The following is a 13,142-nucleotide window of genomic DNA, read 5'->3' on the forward strand; positions in this document are numbered from 1 at the left end:
ACATGTGCCTAACACCGAGAAAAAATAATACCGCCTGCCCACTTTCTTTGGGTGGAATCATCAGAATGGGCGATCCCAACGCCCATAATATCGCCAACGTTACTTTCGGCATGTAATTAACGCCGAGATTTAATAATACTGCCCAGCCACTATTTTTTGTTGTCAAGATCACATTTACCGAAACTAACGACCAGTATATCGCCCATCTTTACTTTCGGCACCTTGCATACATCTCGCCCACAATATCGCTCGCCCCAAAAAAACACCGGGAAAAAGTGGAACTAACCGGAACTACTCACAGCGGTATGGACGCCATGTTCTAAATCACATGTCGCATCATTTAAAAGGCTGCTCTGCTTCAACCTCGGGGGAGGTCGGATGTACTCTGGAGGTGATGTGAACATCTGAACAAACATCTTATCATACTGTGGACGATTAGAATTTATAGGTGTCTTAGTGGGGACACTCATTCTTTGTGAGCAATCGCTGGAATACAGAGAGCTATTGGAATGGGGCCTGTCCTTTCTCACCCTCTCTTGATGATCACTTACATGCTGCAGACTCGAGATGGCAGAAGGTACGCTGCACAGCATCATGTGCCCAGTGTAAGACGTGACAAACTGATGAGGAGGACCAGACATTACACCCCCCACAAGTACAGGGAGAAGCAGTCTTACCTCAACTTGTCTGACATCACCTGCCTTCGGAGACTGCGCTTCCACAAAGAGGTTATCAGTGAGATATGCCAGCTCATCAGGGGAGATCTGCAGCCTGCCAGCACCATCAGGACCGCACTGTCCATCGAGGTCAAAGTCACCATGGCACTGTCGTTCTACGCGTAGGGTTTTTTTCAGGCCACAGCTGGCGACATTTGCGGTATGCTTCAGCATGACACACATTGCTGCATTAGACAGGTCACTGAAGCCCTGTACACATGCAGGATGGACTTTATCAGCTTCCCCATGACCAGGGAGGCTCAGACTGAGAGGGCTTTAGGATTCTACCAAATTGCTAACTTCCCCAAGGTGCAGGGAGCAATAGACTGTATGCACATCGCGATGCGGGCACCTTTTTAGGATGCAGAGGTTTTCAGGAACCGCAAGGGATTCCATTCCCTGAATGTGCAACTCATTCTCGACCCCCAGCAAATTATTATGGCAGTGAATGCTAAATTTCCGAGCAGCATCCATTATGCTCACATCCTGCATGAGAGCACTGTATCTGACTTGTTGAACAATTAGCCACAAGGTCAATGCTGGATGCTTGGTGACAAAGGATATGGCCTCGCCACCTGGATGATGACCCGCCTGTGTGACACCTACACCGAAGCTGAGAAGCGATGCGAGAGCCACAGAGCCACTCACAATATCGTGGAGGAAACTATTGGAGTGCTTAAGCAGCGTTTCAGATGCCTGGGCCACTCAGGAGGCGAGCTCCAATACCACCCTGAGCAGGTAGCTCAATTCATGGTGGTGTGCTCCATGCTGCACAACTTGGCTATCAGGAGGGGACAAGAATTGCCAGAAGGGTGTGACAGTCCACCTCAGAAGAGAGAGGATGATGAGGAGGTGGATGTTGACCTCGGGCCACACAATCAGGCTGACGCTGAAGCCATGTCCCTGCCCCCCTGTAGACCGCAGGAAAGGGCCCGTGGTGGCATCATAGCTACAAGACTCTTACGTCAGAAGCTCATCAATGAGTGCTTTGCCTTAAACAACGTTGGTGGTATTTACAAGACTGACACACTGCTGGGTGTGCAGGTCATTCATCAATGGTGTGCATCACCTTGGTGACAGTTAATGTTTAAGTTGATTGAAGTTAAGTGTAATTATACCCTTTGATGTTAAGGAATCACCAGTGTGTAACGGTGCAGCTATCTGAGCCAATGCGCAACATGGTTATGTTAAATAAAACACATTTAAACCGACCATTTGTCTGAAATCATCAGTATACCTGTAAAAACCAACCCTTCCACCCCCCCCCCCCCACCACCCCTTCCCCTCCTGACACCAAGCCACCTGGCCGAGGAGCTCCTGAGGCGATGCTTCATTGGGAGGGGGGGTGACAGCCGAACCGCTGCTTGGACAGATACGGGAGAGGACGGTCCCGAGGTGGGAACTTGCTCGGAGCCAGAAGCAAGATCTTCTTCCTGCCTTTCGTGTCATTGGCAATGGGGGTGTGGCACCTTGGGGTGTAGTGCCATGCTCCGGGACCACTGGGAGCCCTCTGCCACCAGTGTTCCCGGCTACCAGCTCCAGGGCCTCCACCATCCCTTCCATCTTATATATTATTTGTTGGACAAAAACTCGGTGCCAACTATGTTCTTGGTGCTTAGTAGGCTTTTTGCTGCTGGTGAATCTCCCTTGTGCCTCCCACAACAGCCAAACAAGCACACACCACAGCCACACACGCTTTCAGTGCCTCTCTGCTCCTTCTCTGTCTCCTCTTTTGCGCATGTAATGATGACCCCTAACCTACTGAATTGTGGGAAACGAGCGTTGCCATGCCATTGCTAAGGATGGTGACACTTTACGGCAGAAGGTCAGAGAGATTTAACGCTACCGCCCATTTCATATCGCTCGAGGTAATGCCCAATTTCAAAAATGAGACTAGGGGCTTTGAGAATGGGCGACAAGCCGGCGATCTGAAAACCCATTTTTACTGCCCACGCCAGAAATAACGCCCATTTTTGGGCGATCTTCACAAAAGTGTAAAACCTAGCTCGATGTGTTTACTGCCCAGTCATACAATGCTGGATAATATATAATAAAGGTTGAATGCGTAGAACGTGGCCGGTCAAAATCCTTCCTTCCCTGCCGACTCCCGCGATTGTGATTATCTCTTTTTCTAAACGTTTATCTATTTTTCTGTTGTTTATTATTTTGTTGCAGCTCTATGTTTCTGTGGCTGATCCCCCACTGTGGCCTTCCTCGCTGCCGCACTTCCAGCCCCCAGCCAGCCCCGAAACACCACCAGACTACCGCGACTGGCCTCAGAACATACATTAAAAAAGAATTCATACAGGGTACTCACCAATATAATCTTTCTCCTCGATGCCGGGGTTATGGGCCACCTCCTCCTCTTTGCCCTGCTGCAACTCCTGCAGCTACAGTTCTCAGTCCGGCCGCTCCTCCCCACAGTGCTCCCTCTGGGGTATTGGGCCGACAGGCCACGTCCTCGGCCCCCGCTGACACTTTGGGGCCCACTGTGCCCGCTAGGGCCGCCGAACTCCTCTCTGCACCCCGCCCCCCCCCGACCTCAGGTGACTTCCTCCCACCCCGGCTGCCTCCCACCCTCAGGCCGATGACCTCCCCTCATTCGGCAAAATCTCTCATTCGGCACAGGCCAGGTCCCGAGGATGCCGGATAAGGGAGATGCGACCTGTATAGTTGTTGCCCTGTATGTAGGTTTTTATTTTTCTGTGTCTTCCATTCTTTGTAATCCTCTTTCTTTGTCTCTGCATTCCTCTAGCACTTTTCCCTGTTGTCAGATCTGTTTTTGATCTTTCTTTCTACTCCTCTGCTTTGGGTCAATTTTAACTGGGCAGCGAATCGGCACCTGATAGGCAGGACCATCGGCCTGGTGAAATATCTGATAGGTTTGAACCAGTTTGATGGCTGTGACCCATTACCCTATGACAAGTGAGCTGTCCACATTCAGGTGTGGGGGAGGTGGGTGGGATTTCAGATGGACTCAGTGTACTATAAAGGGAAGGTAATCTCTTAAATTGAGATACACCTTTTAAATTGAGGATGCCGTTTCTTGCTCTGCACATTGGGAGGTGAATCTGAAGGACTGTTATGGCATAGATTTCCAGACGCTGCTGTGTACAAACTGCTGCATGAAGTGAGGACATGCAGGGACCTCTTCTTCCCTTCTATTAAGAGTATAGTGTCAAGGCAGATGCTACAACAGGCCCAGAGAGTGATTACCGAATAGGAATGCAGTGAGCCTCACCCACCAGGACATGGCTGCAATACTGAAAAAAGCTTAATGATCTGATACACTCGTCCAAGGTAAGATTTATTTCTTGTGATGTCCTTTTCTCTGCATCACCCCTTGCTACAGCACTTTGCTTCCCCCTCCATACCATGTCAGGAACCCCCATCCTCCTCTCCACCTGCTATTACTCTAGCTAACAATGGGAACTAAGACTACCCTTCTTCTCATTTCAGGTGCACTATCAGCAATTGCTGTTGGCCTCACAGTAAGCATGTGCAGAAGAGGGTGTAGATGAAGATTTCAGTGCCCCAGCTTTTAAGAGAAGGATCTTGGAAGTGCACCAGTAAATAGTGGATGGATTAGAGAACCTGTTGAGCAGCTGTTGTGTCATGGTGGAGAATATGAAGGTGTCCACTTCTAGCATGTACAGTGTTCTGGTACAAAGCATAATTTCTCTGCAGTCTATCATGGAGCATGTGGTACCTTCTGTGGAAGCTGCAGCAAGGTCTCTCATGCAAGACCTCGTCACCAGCAGTAGCAGCTTTGATTGAAGGTCAAACTGCTGCCATTGAGGCTCTGGCCTCCACCATCTCCTCCAGCCTGGAAAGGCTGTGCAGCAGCACACAGAGACAAGCAAATTGTTTGGATAGGGGCTTTGATTCGTCACAGATTTCCCGAACTCTGCTCTTACGCTATTCATGAGGAGAGCAGATGTGCAGATTCCACCACTGCCAGTTGCTGCTCACATGTGATGGGAGTGGATCGGACATGCACAAGCTGCCCTCTCTCATCTATCAATGTACGTCAGCAAGTACAAGGGAGATGGGTGAGCAGGACTTAGTGCGAGTTAGGGCATGGACAGCAGAGTTTTGGATGACCTCAAGTTTACGGAGGGTAGAACGTGGAAGACTGGCCAGGAATGCATTAGAATAGTCAAGTCTAGAGGTAACAAAGGCATGTTTCAGCAGCAGATGGGCTAAGGCAGGGGTGGAGTCGAGCGATGTTACTGATGTGTAAATAGGTGATCTTAATGATGGCAGGGATGTGTGGTTGGAAGCTGATCTCTAGGTCAAATATGACACCAAGGTTGCAAACAGTCTGGTTCAGCCTCAGACAGTTGCTCGGGAGAGGGATGGAGTCGGTGGCTAAGGAACAGAGTTTGTGGTGGGGACCGAAGACAATGGCTTCAGTCTTCCCAATGTTTAGTTGGAGATCATTTCTGCTCATCCAGTACTGGATGTCGGACAGGCAATCTGACAATTTAGAGACAGTGGAGGGGTTGAGAGAAGTGGTGGTGAGGTAGAGCTGTGTGTCTTCAGCATAGATGTGGAAACGGATGCTGTGATTTTGGATTATGTCATAAAAATAGCGGAAATAAATGCACTATATTTGATGAATATCATGTAGAGTATTCATTTGCCCTTGGTTTTACTACAATAGAAGCCCAGTATGAGATGATAATGAATGGTATTTGAAGAGTTAAGTATGAAAATGTAGGATAGGAGTTTTTAGGCACACTTGGTAGATAAGCTTTACCACTTTAAGAAATGGTGTAGCTGTGACACTCTTGAAAGGCATCTTCAATTAGACTGCATACCAGTCTTACTCGCTACATTGCTTGTATTGCTATTTCCTCATTTTGGTATTTTTGGCTTCTTATTCTGATGTTACTTCACGATACTGTTCACTGATCTGCATGCTGAGACCTATTTCCAGGACATGTAGTGGGTGACATTTATTCTGGAAAACCAGTGAAGGGGTAGTTATTCAAAACACTTGAGTATTACCACATTAGTTCTTATAGGGATTCAGGTTATCAAGGTTTTTTTCTAATGACTACAATGCAGTTTCAGATAGATATGGGGAAATATTTGTTACAGCGAGAGTTTGTACTAAGATTTTTTTAACAATGAGGTTCTATTACATATCAGTGCAAAGTAAAGTACAGATGAGGGAGGCTATTTTGCCCATCTAGCTTACCTTTCCATGGAAACATGTGGTTTTCCTGCCATGACATCTCGCTGAGTTTTGAACAATTCCAGAGTTTTTGCCTCTGCTACCTTACTGGGTCACCATTCCTTGTACTAATCACTCATGTGTGAAGAAATGCTTCCTGAAGTTGCCTTTAACCAGTTTATACATATGTCCCCTTGACCTGCACCTATGGATTAACTTGAAGTCGTACTCATGATTAATTTTTCTGTTGCTCTTTGTATCTTGCATATCTCAATATGTGTTGTAATCATAGGGATGCCAGATAGGTTTATAGATTGCAGTGTTGCAATGGTATTTCGATGAGAGTCAAGAACTGCTCGAGCTTCACTATTGTGATTCATGATGTCATCTACAACCCGATGTTATGTTACTACTTAGTAATGACTCCCATATAATTATGATTCTCCATTTAACTTGAATTATCTTTCCATTTTGCAGACCATATATTCTAGAAGTAGCGAAGTTGTTTCAGCATGGTATGTATTTTACTAAATATAAACTGTCTACTTAAAATACTGTTGAATTATAAGTACATTTTTCACCCACCCTTTCCTTCAACGACTGTCTGTCGCATCTGTGACAGAGACTGTAATTCCTGCATTGGACTGTACAGTCACCTGAGAACTCACTTTTAGAGTGGAAGCAAGATTTCGAGGGACTGCCTATGATGATGATAAAACTTTTCTGTATTACTACTCTGAATGGTGATAATAATTTATTTCTAATCATGTGCTTATGACTAGTTTCAAACAAATCAGCATTTTTTTAACCTTTAAAACACGACGGCCATGAAATTGGGCTCCTTAGCATCCACTGTTTTGGTATTACGAGTGCCGTTTTGGCCCACTTCTGGTGCGAGTTGCAACGGACGTCATACTGGCGAGAATGTTAGCGCGGGTGCAGTGAGCGTGCAGCAGAAGTATGTAGAGTAGGCAGATCATGACGTCAATCAGTGTGTAACACCTGCATTGCCATTTTGGAGCTCAACACCCCAGCTAACGCCCTCTCTTAAGCCCCCCACCAGCGCTATTTAAAGGGATCATCACCTACTTACAGGTTAATTGCTGATTGATTTCTACTGGCATTTGTAGAAGTGTTTGGTGGTTTCTATAGTTATTTAAGGTTGCTAAAGTCTACAGGGAGTGGTGTGGCAGATGCTGAAGGATTTTGTCCTGACTTGAAGGATTCTGCACAGACCACCCGCTCCCAGACATGGGTGCAGCAGTAAGCATTCCCCTTGGTCTGCAGAATGACAGGGAGAATGACAACGACAAAGCAGAGCACAGGGGACAAGCTGCTGAAAGAGGGAGGAAGAGAAGGGCTCTCAGCAGGATGCCTTTCCCGCCCAGGCTTTTTGAGAACAATACTCCTGCCTGAACTTCAGCGAGGAACAGTGTGTGGGAGCCGTCTGCGCTTCAGTAACGACTGAATAAAGAGTGTGACTGGATACTGTGAGCTCAAAGTAAAGTGTGACCGTAGTCTTTTACTGCAGGTCTCCAGAGTGCCTCTCTAGCCTTTGAGGCCTCCTTAAGTACCTGTGCTCCCAAGGGATTATGGGATCCCTTGGGACTCCAGAGGATGAGCCCTCTGGTGGCTGTGCAAAGTATATACATGTTTACATAAATAACAACACTCCCCCCCCCGCCCCCCCCCCCCACCCCGCCCCACTAAAGTCAACAGTGTAACTATTTACAAGGTGAGATGACCAGGGGCTCTTCTTTGCTTGGTTGATCATCTCGGTGCAGATTCTGGTATTGGTGAACCGTCTGTTGCGTCCTCGCGGGGCTGCTGTGCAGCTGGCCTTGCTGGGCTGCCTGGTGTGGTGAGTCCTGCTGGGCTGCTGCGGATGATGGGTACTGTTTCGTGGCCAACCGCGGTGCCGGTTGCCACTGGTGTGTATGTTGGGGGGTCGAAGAAGGTAGGGTCCAAAGTGGGCTGCTTAGGATAGTCCGTGAATCTGAGTTTGGTTTGGTCCAAGTGTTTCTGGTGAATGAGTCCATTTGAAAGTTTGATCCGAAACACCCTACTCCCCTCTTTGGCCACAACAGTGCCAGGAAGTCACTTGGGACCTCGACTGTGTTTTGACCTGTGACCAAGATGTCATCCTGGAAGACCACGGTGCGTGGGACCGACTTCAGTGAACTTTCCATGTTTCTCTGGGATATCGCCGCCGCCAATCGGATTCCAAACGGGCATCTGTTATAAATGAAGAGACCTTTGTGCGTGTTGATGCAGGTGAGGGCTTTTGATGATTCCTCCAGCTCCTGCGTCATTTAAGCCGAGGTCAAGTCCAGCTTCGTGAACGTCTTTCCTCTCGCCAGCGTAGCAAAAAGGTCGTCGGTCTTTGGTAGTGAGTATTGGTTCTGCAGGGAGAAATGATTGATAGTTACTTTGTAATCACTACAGATTCTGACAGTGCCGTCTCCCTTGAGGACAGGAACGATCGGGTTGGCCCAGTCGTTGAATTCGATCGGTGAAATGATGCCCTCTCTTTGCAGCCGGTCTAGCTCGATCTCTACCCTTTCTCTCATCATGTACGGTACTGCTCTCGCCTTGTGATGGATGGGTCGCGCCCCCGGAATTAGGTGGATCTGCACTTTTGCTCCTTGGAACTTCCCGATGCCTGGTTCGAACAGCGGAGGGAACTTGTTTAAGACCTGGGCACACAAAGTTTCATCAGTGGACGAGAGCGCTTGGACGTCATGCCAGTTCCAGCATATCTTTCCCAGCCAGCTCCTGCCAAGCAGCGTGGGACCATCGCCCGGTACCACCCAGAGTGATAGCTTGTGCACCACTCCATTGTAGGAGACTTTTACAGTAGCACTGCCGATTACGGGAATCAGTTCCCTTGTGTAAGTTCTCAGTTTTGAGTGAATTGGAGTCAAAACTGGCCTTGAGGCCTTGCTGCACCACAATTTTTTTAAAGTCTTTTTGCTCATATTGGACTGGCTCACACCCATGTCCAGTTCCATTGACACCGGGAGTCCATTTAGTTCAACCTTCAGCATTATCGGGGACACTTTGTGGTGAATGTGTGCACCCCTTTCTCCTCTGCCTCCTTGGTCTGAGGCTCTGGTTCGTCGTGATCCACCGTGGATCTGTCCTCCTCTGCAACATGGTGGTTTGCAGGTTTAACAGGATTTGCAGCTCGCCTGCACATACATTGGAGGTGTCCCATTGCTCCACAGCCCTTGAAAATGTACCCTTTGAAGCGGCATGAATAGAAACGATGATCACCCCCTCAGCGCCAACAAGGTGTTAATGGCCTTGCATTCATCACCCTTGATGGTGGACTCTGAGACATCTGTGGATGTGCAGCTGCAGGCGTGTGGGGCCTGCCCTCTACGGTGCGATTTGTAAACAACATCACTTTGTTCACAGTACTTGTAGCAGCACTCGTGTGCTGAGAGATTTGCTTTGTATTGTCACTGGTGGCAATAAACGCCTGGGCTAGCGCTATGGCCTTACTCAAGGTTGAGGTCTCTGCAGTCGAAAGTTTGCGAAGTATGGTTTCGTGGCCAATGCCAAGTACGAAAAAGTCTCTGAGCATGTGCTCCAAATGTCCTTCAAATTCACAATGTCCTGTAAGGTGACTTAGCTCGGCGACATAACTCACCACTTCCTGGCCTTCAGACCTTTTGTAGGTGTAGAACTGGTACCTCACCATCAGAACATTTTCCTTCGGGTTCAGCTGCTCCCGGACCAGTGTGCACAAATCATCGTACAATTTCTCTGTGGGTTTCGTTGGAGCAGGCAGGTTTTTCATGAGACCATACGTTGGTGCTCCACAGACGGTGAAGAGAATCGCTGTTTGTTTGGCAGCGTTTGCTTCACCTTCCAGCTCGTTGGCCACGAAGGTTTCCCAATCATCTCCCTGCGAGAATTTCTCCAGGATGCCCACTGTTCTCTGCATTGTTGGTGTTATGTATTGTCCAGGTACATTAAATGTATGGTTACAATGGGGCGCCACAGAGGGCGCTGTGATGGGAGACCTGGAAGTACCTGCAAGACAGAGTATAAAAGGCTACCCACCACACCTGAGAGTCACTCTGGAGTTACACAATAAAGGACTAAGGTCACAGCAGTTACGACACACCAGACTGTGTGGAGTCAGTGATTTGAGTGCTACATACACCACATTGGTGACGAGGACACGGACGAGCTTCACACAACCATGGCTACTCTGGGCTCGCTAAAGGATTTTACAGTGGATAATGATTGGGAGGCCTTTACGGAAAGGTTCAAGTACTACTTTATAGCAAACGACCTGACAAGGACACGAACGCACTGAGAGAGAAGTGTAAGGCGATATTGCTGTCTAGTTGTGCGATGAGGTTTACCGTCTCATCAGGGATTTGCTGGCACCCACGAGCGCCAAGGACAAGTCATATGAGGAGCTGATTGAACTCATTCGTGCCCAACTGAAACCGAAGGAGAGCATCCTCACGGCCAGGCACAAATTCTACCACCACTGCAGATCTGAGGGCCAGGATGTCACCAAATATGCTGCAGACATCAAGAGACTCGCAGCGCCGTGTGATTTTGGCACACACCTTGACGAGGCGTTGCAAGACGTTTTTGTTATGGGGATTGGCCATGAGGGTCTCTTTCACAAGCTGCTATCCACTGAACCTACAGTCACCCTGAAGCAAGCCATTAACATCAGTCAGGCATTTATGACCTCGACTTGCAGCACCAAGTAGATGATCCCCCACACAGTCTTGAACCCGGCAGGCACTGTCCACAGGATAGCGTCCGTCACGGACAAAACTGCAGAACGTGGCTCTGCCCGGGGCAGCAAGCAGGGACCTCGGGGTCCTGCAACTCAGAGTCCGCCGAGGGGGGCTAATCGAGTAGCACCATGCTGGCGCTGCGGAGGAAGCCATGGGGCTCACCGGTGCAGGTTTGCGGAGCATACGTGCAATATCTGCCACACGAAAGGCCACCTTCAGCGTATGTGCAAAAGAAACCTGACTCACCATCTGGCTGAGGAGGGGGTAGATGATCCACCATCCAGCGAGGAACAGGTAGAAGAAGATGAGGCGTTTGGTCTGTATACTTGTACTGACGATTCGGCCCCAGTGGTTTTGGAAGTCAAGATTAACGGAGTCCCAGTGAATATGGAAGTGGATACTGGATCGGGTCAGTCGCTGATGAGTCAGGAAACTTTTGATAAACTGTGGATTAACCCAGCTGCACGACCCAAGCTGGTCCCGGTCACGGCGAAGCTGCGCACCTACACCAGGGAACTGATACCTGTTCTTGGCAGAGCGGATGTGCAGGTATCTCACGGGGGCAAGATGCACGGTTTACCTTTGTGGATCATTGCAGGCGATGGGCCAACGCTACTCGGCAGGAGGTGGATGGGGAAGGTCCATGGGAGCTGGGAAGACTTCATTCCTCCACAGACCGCTGTCCCCCGGGTTCCCAAAGAGCAGCGCCGACTGAGCTGGAGGAGAAAGAAGGGCTTCGACGGGCTGCTCCAGCAGGCACTGCCGGCCCGCAGGCAGAGGCCGGCTCCAGAGGATGCGGTGGTGCGGGGGCTGATGTGTTGCGGCTCCCAGGTGCGGTCGAAGTGTGGTGGGCCCCGAGAGAGAGCCGAGAGCGAACTGGTAGGCAGCAGCAGGCTGGAGTTCAGCAGTGAAAACACCCAGCAAACCAACCTTGCGTAAGGGTCCGGAGAAGGAAAGCTGTTCATCGGCGGTCTAAATCTCGACACAGACGAGCAGGCCCTGGAAGAAGTGCTCTCCGGGTACGGGCAGATCTCCGAGGTGCGAGTGATTAAGGACACCCAAGCGTCCCGCGGTTTCGGCTTCAGCACAATTGCTCTTCTCAAACTCGCTCAACAGTGCAGTCAAGCCACTCACATCCTCAATTGGTTCAGTAATTGTAGGAAGCTCCTCCTCAACAAAATGAGCGTTTAACCTACGCCTTTTCTGTACCATTTCTTCAGGCACGTTACATCTCTTTTGGCTTGGAACCTCATTTTCTGTAATTGGCTGCAACTGTTGGCGGAGTTGTTTCAATGTAAAGGGGCACAGCGAGCTCAAGATGGTGGTGAGCCTCGTGGCAGCAGAAATCTGCAGAGAAAGGCAAGCAGTGCAACTAAAATGGTGGCGCCCAGTGGAAGCCTCATGGGAACAACAAGATGGCGTCTTAAAAGGGAAATGTGCCCGAAAGTCTTAAAAGGGCCCTACACCATTGGCGGTCCCCACAAAGAGACTTTTGTAAGGCAAGAGCGAGCCTAAATGCGAAATGTGATTTGTATGATGAAGTGATTTAAGACAGGAGTTAATATTTTGATGCTGAAATGATTACTATGTTTAAAATGATGGGTGATTTACGAAAAGAGTTAATACCATGAGGTACAAGTAAAAGGGTTAATGGATCTGTGAATTAATGCGATTGTCGATTTTATGTGATTCATGCTATGGTTCAGCGGCGGCAGATGAGCCGCAAAGGCGCCTACTTTCTGAAAACAGAGGCAACGCACTAGTTGCGATACCCTGTCTCAGCGCAGCCCATTACCTCGGGCAAAAAGGGGCTGTATACCTCACCCAGTGGAGCTGGGATTAAATAACTGTTCAGTGTACCTGCAACCTTTTGTTGTAATTCTTCAAAGCATCTATATGTACCATACAAATGCACTGTCAATGTATACCTGCTTTCTGTTGGAGGTTATGCTCGTGTACTTCATCACCCATGTAAGGACTGCAAATACCACATGCTTGCACCGGATCGCAAGCATAATCTCTACATGGGGGAGAAGAGGGAAGGGATGGTCATGGACTCACACTCACAAATCAACCCGGACGAACAAGGCCGAGGTTACCGGCAATTGCTTTTGGAACTGGGGGGGGGAAGTGAGATGTTATGTATTGTCCAGGTACATTAAATGTATGGTTACAATGGGGTGCCACAGAGGGCGCTGTGGTGGAAGACCTGGACGTACCTGCAAGACAGAGTATAAAAGGCTGCCCACCACACCTGAGAGTCACTCTGGAGTTACACAATAAAGGACTAAGATCACAGCAGTTACTACAACACCAGACTGTGTGGAGTCAGTGATTTGAGTGCTACATACACCACAGTTGGGTTCGTCATTTGTATCTCATCGCCAGTTGTTATGTATGAATAAAGAGTCTGACTGGATACTGTGAGCTCAAAGTAAAGTGTGACCATAGTCTTTTATTGCAGGTCTCCAG

General features: G+C 48.8%; 1 protein-coding gene across 1 annotated transcript in view; it reads left to right on the forward strand.

Moving 5' to 3' along the window:
* LOC139273907 (uncharacterized) overlaps positions 1–13,142 on the forward strand; it is a 269,855-nt gene that overhangs the window by 245,700 nt on the left and 11,013 nt on the right. Inside the window, exon 5 of the mRNA XM_070890979.1 lies at positions 6,376–6,413. Within this exon, the coding sequence (XP_070747080.1) occupies positions 6,376–6,413 (38 nt within the window). The remainder of the gene's footprint in view (positions 1–6,375; positions 6,414–13,142) is intronic.

The sequence above is a fragment of the Pristiophorus japonicus genome, chromosome 9, assembly GCF_044704955.1.
Source record: "Pristiophorus japonicus isolate sPriJap1 chromosome 9, sPriJap1.hap1, whole genome shotgun sequence".
NCBI lineage: Eukaryota > Metazoa > Chordata > Chondrichthyes > Pristiophoridae > Pristiophorus > Pristiophorus japonicus.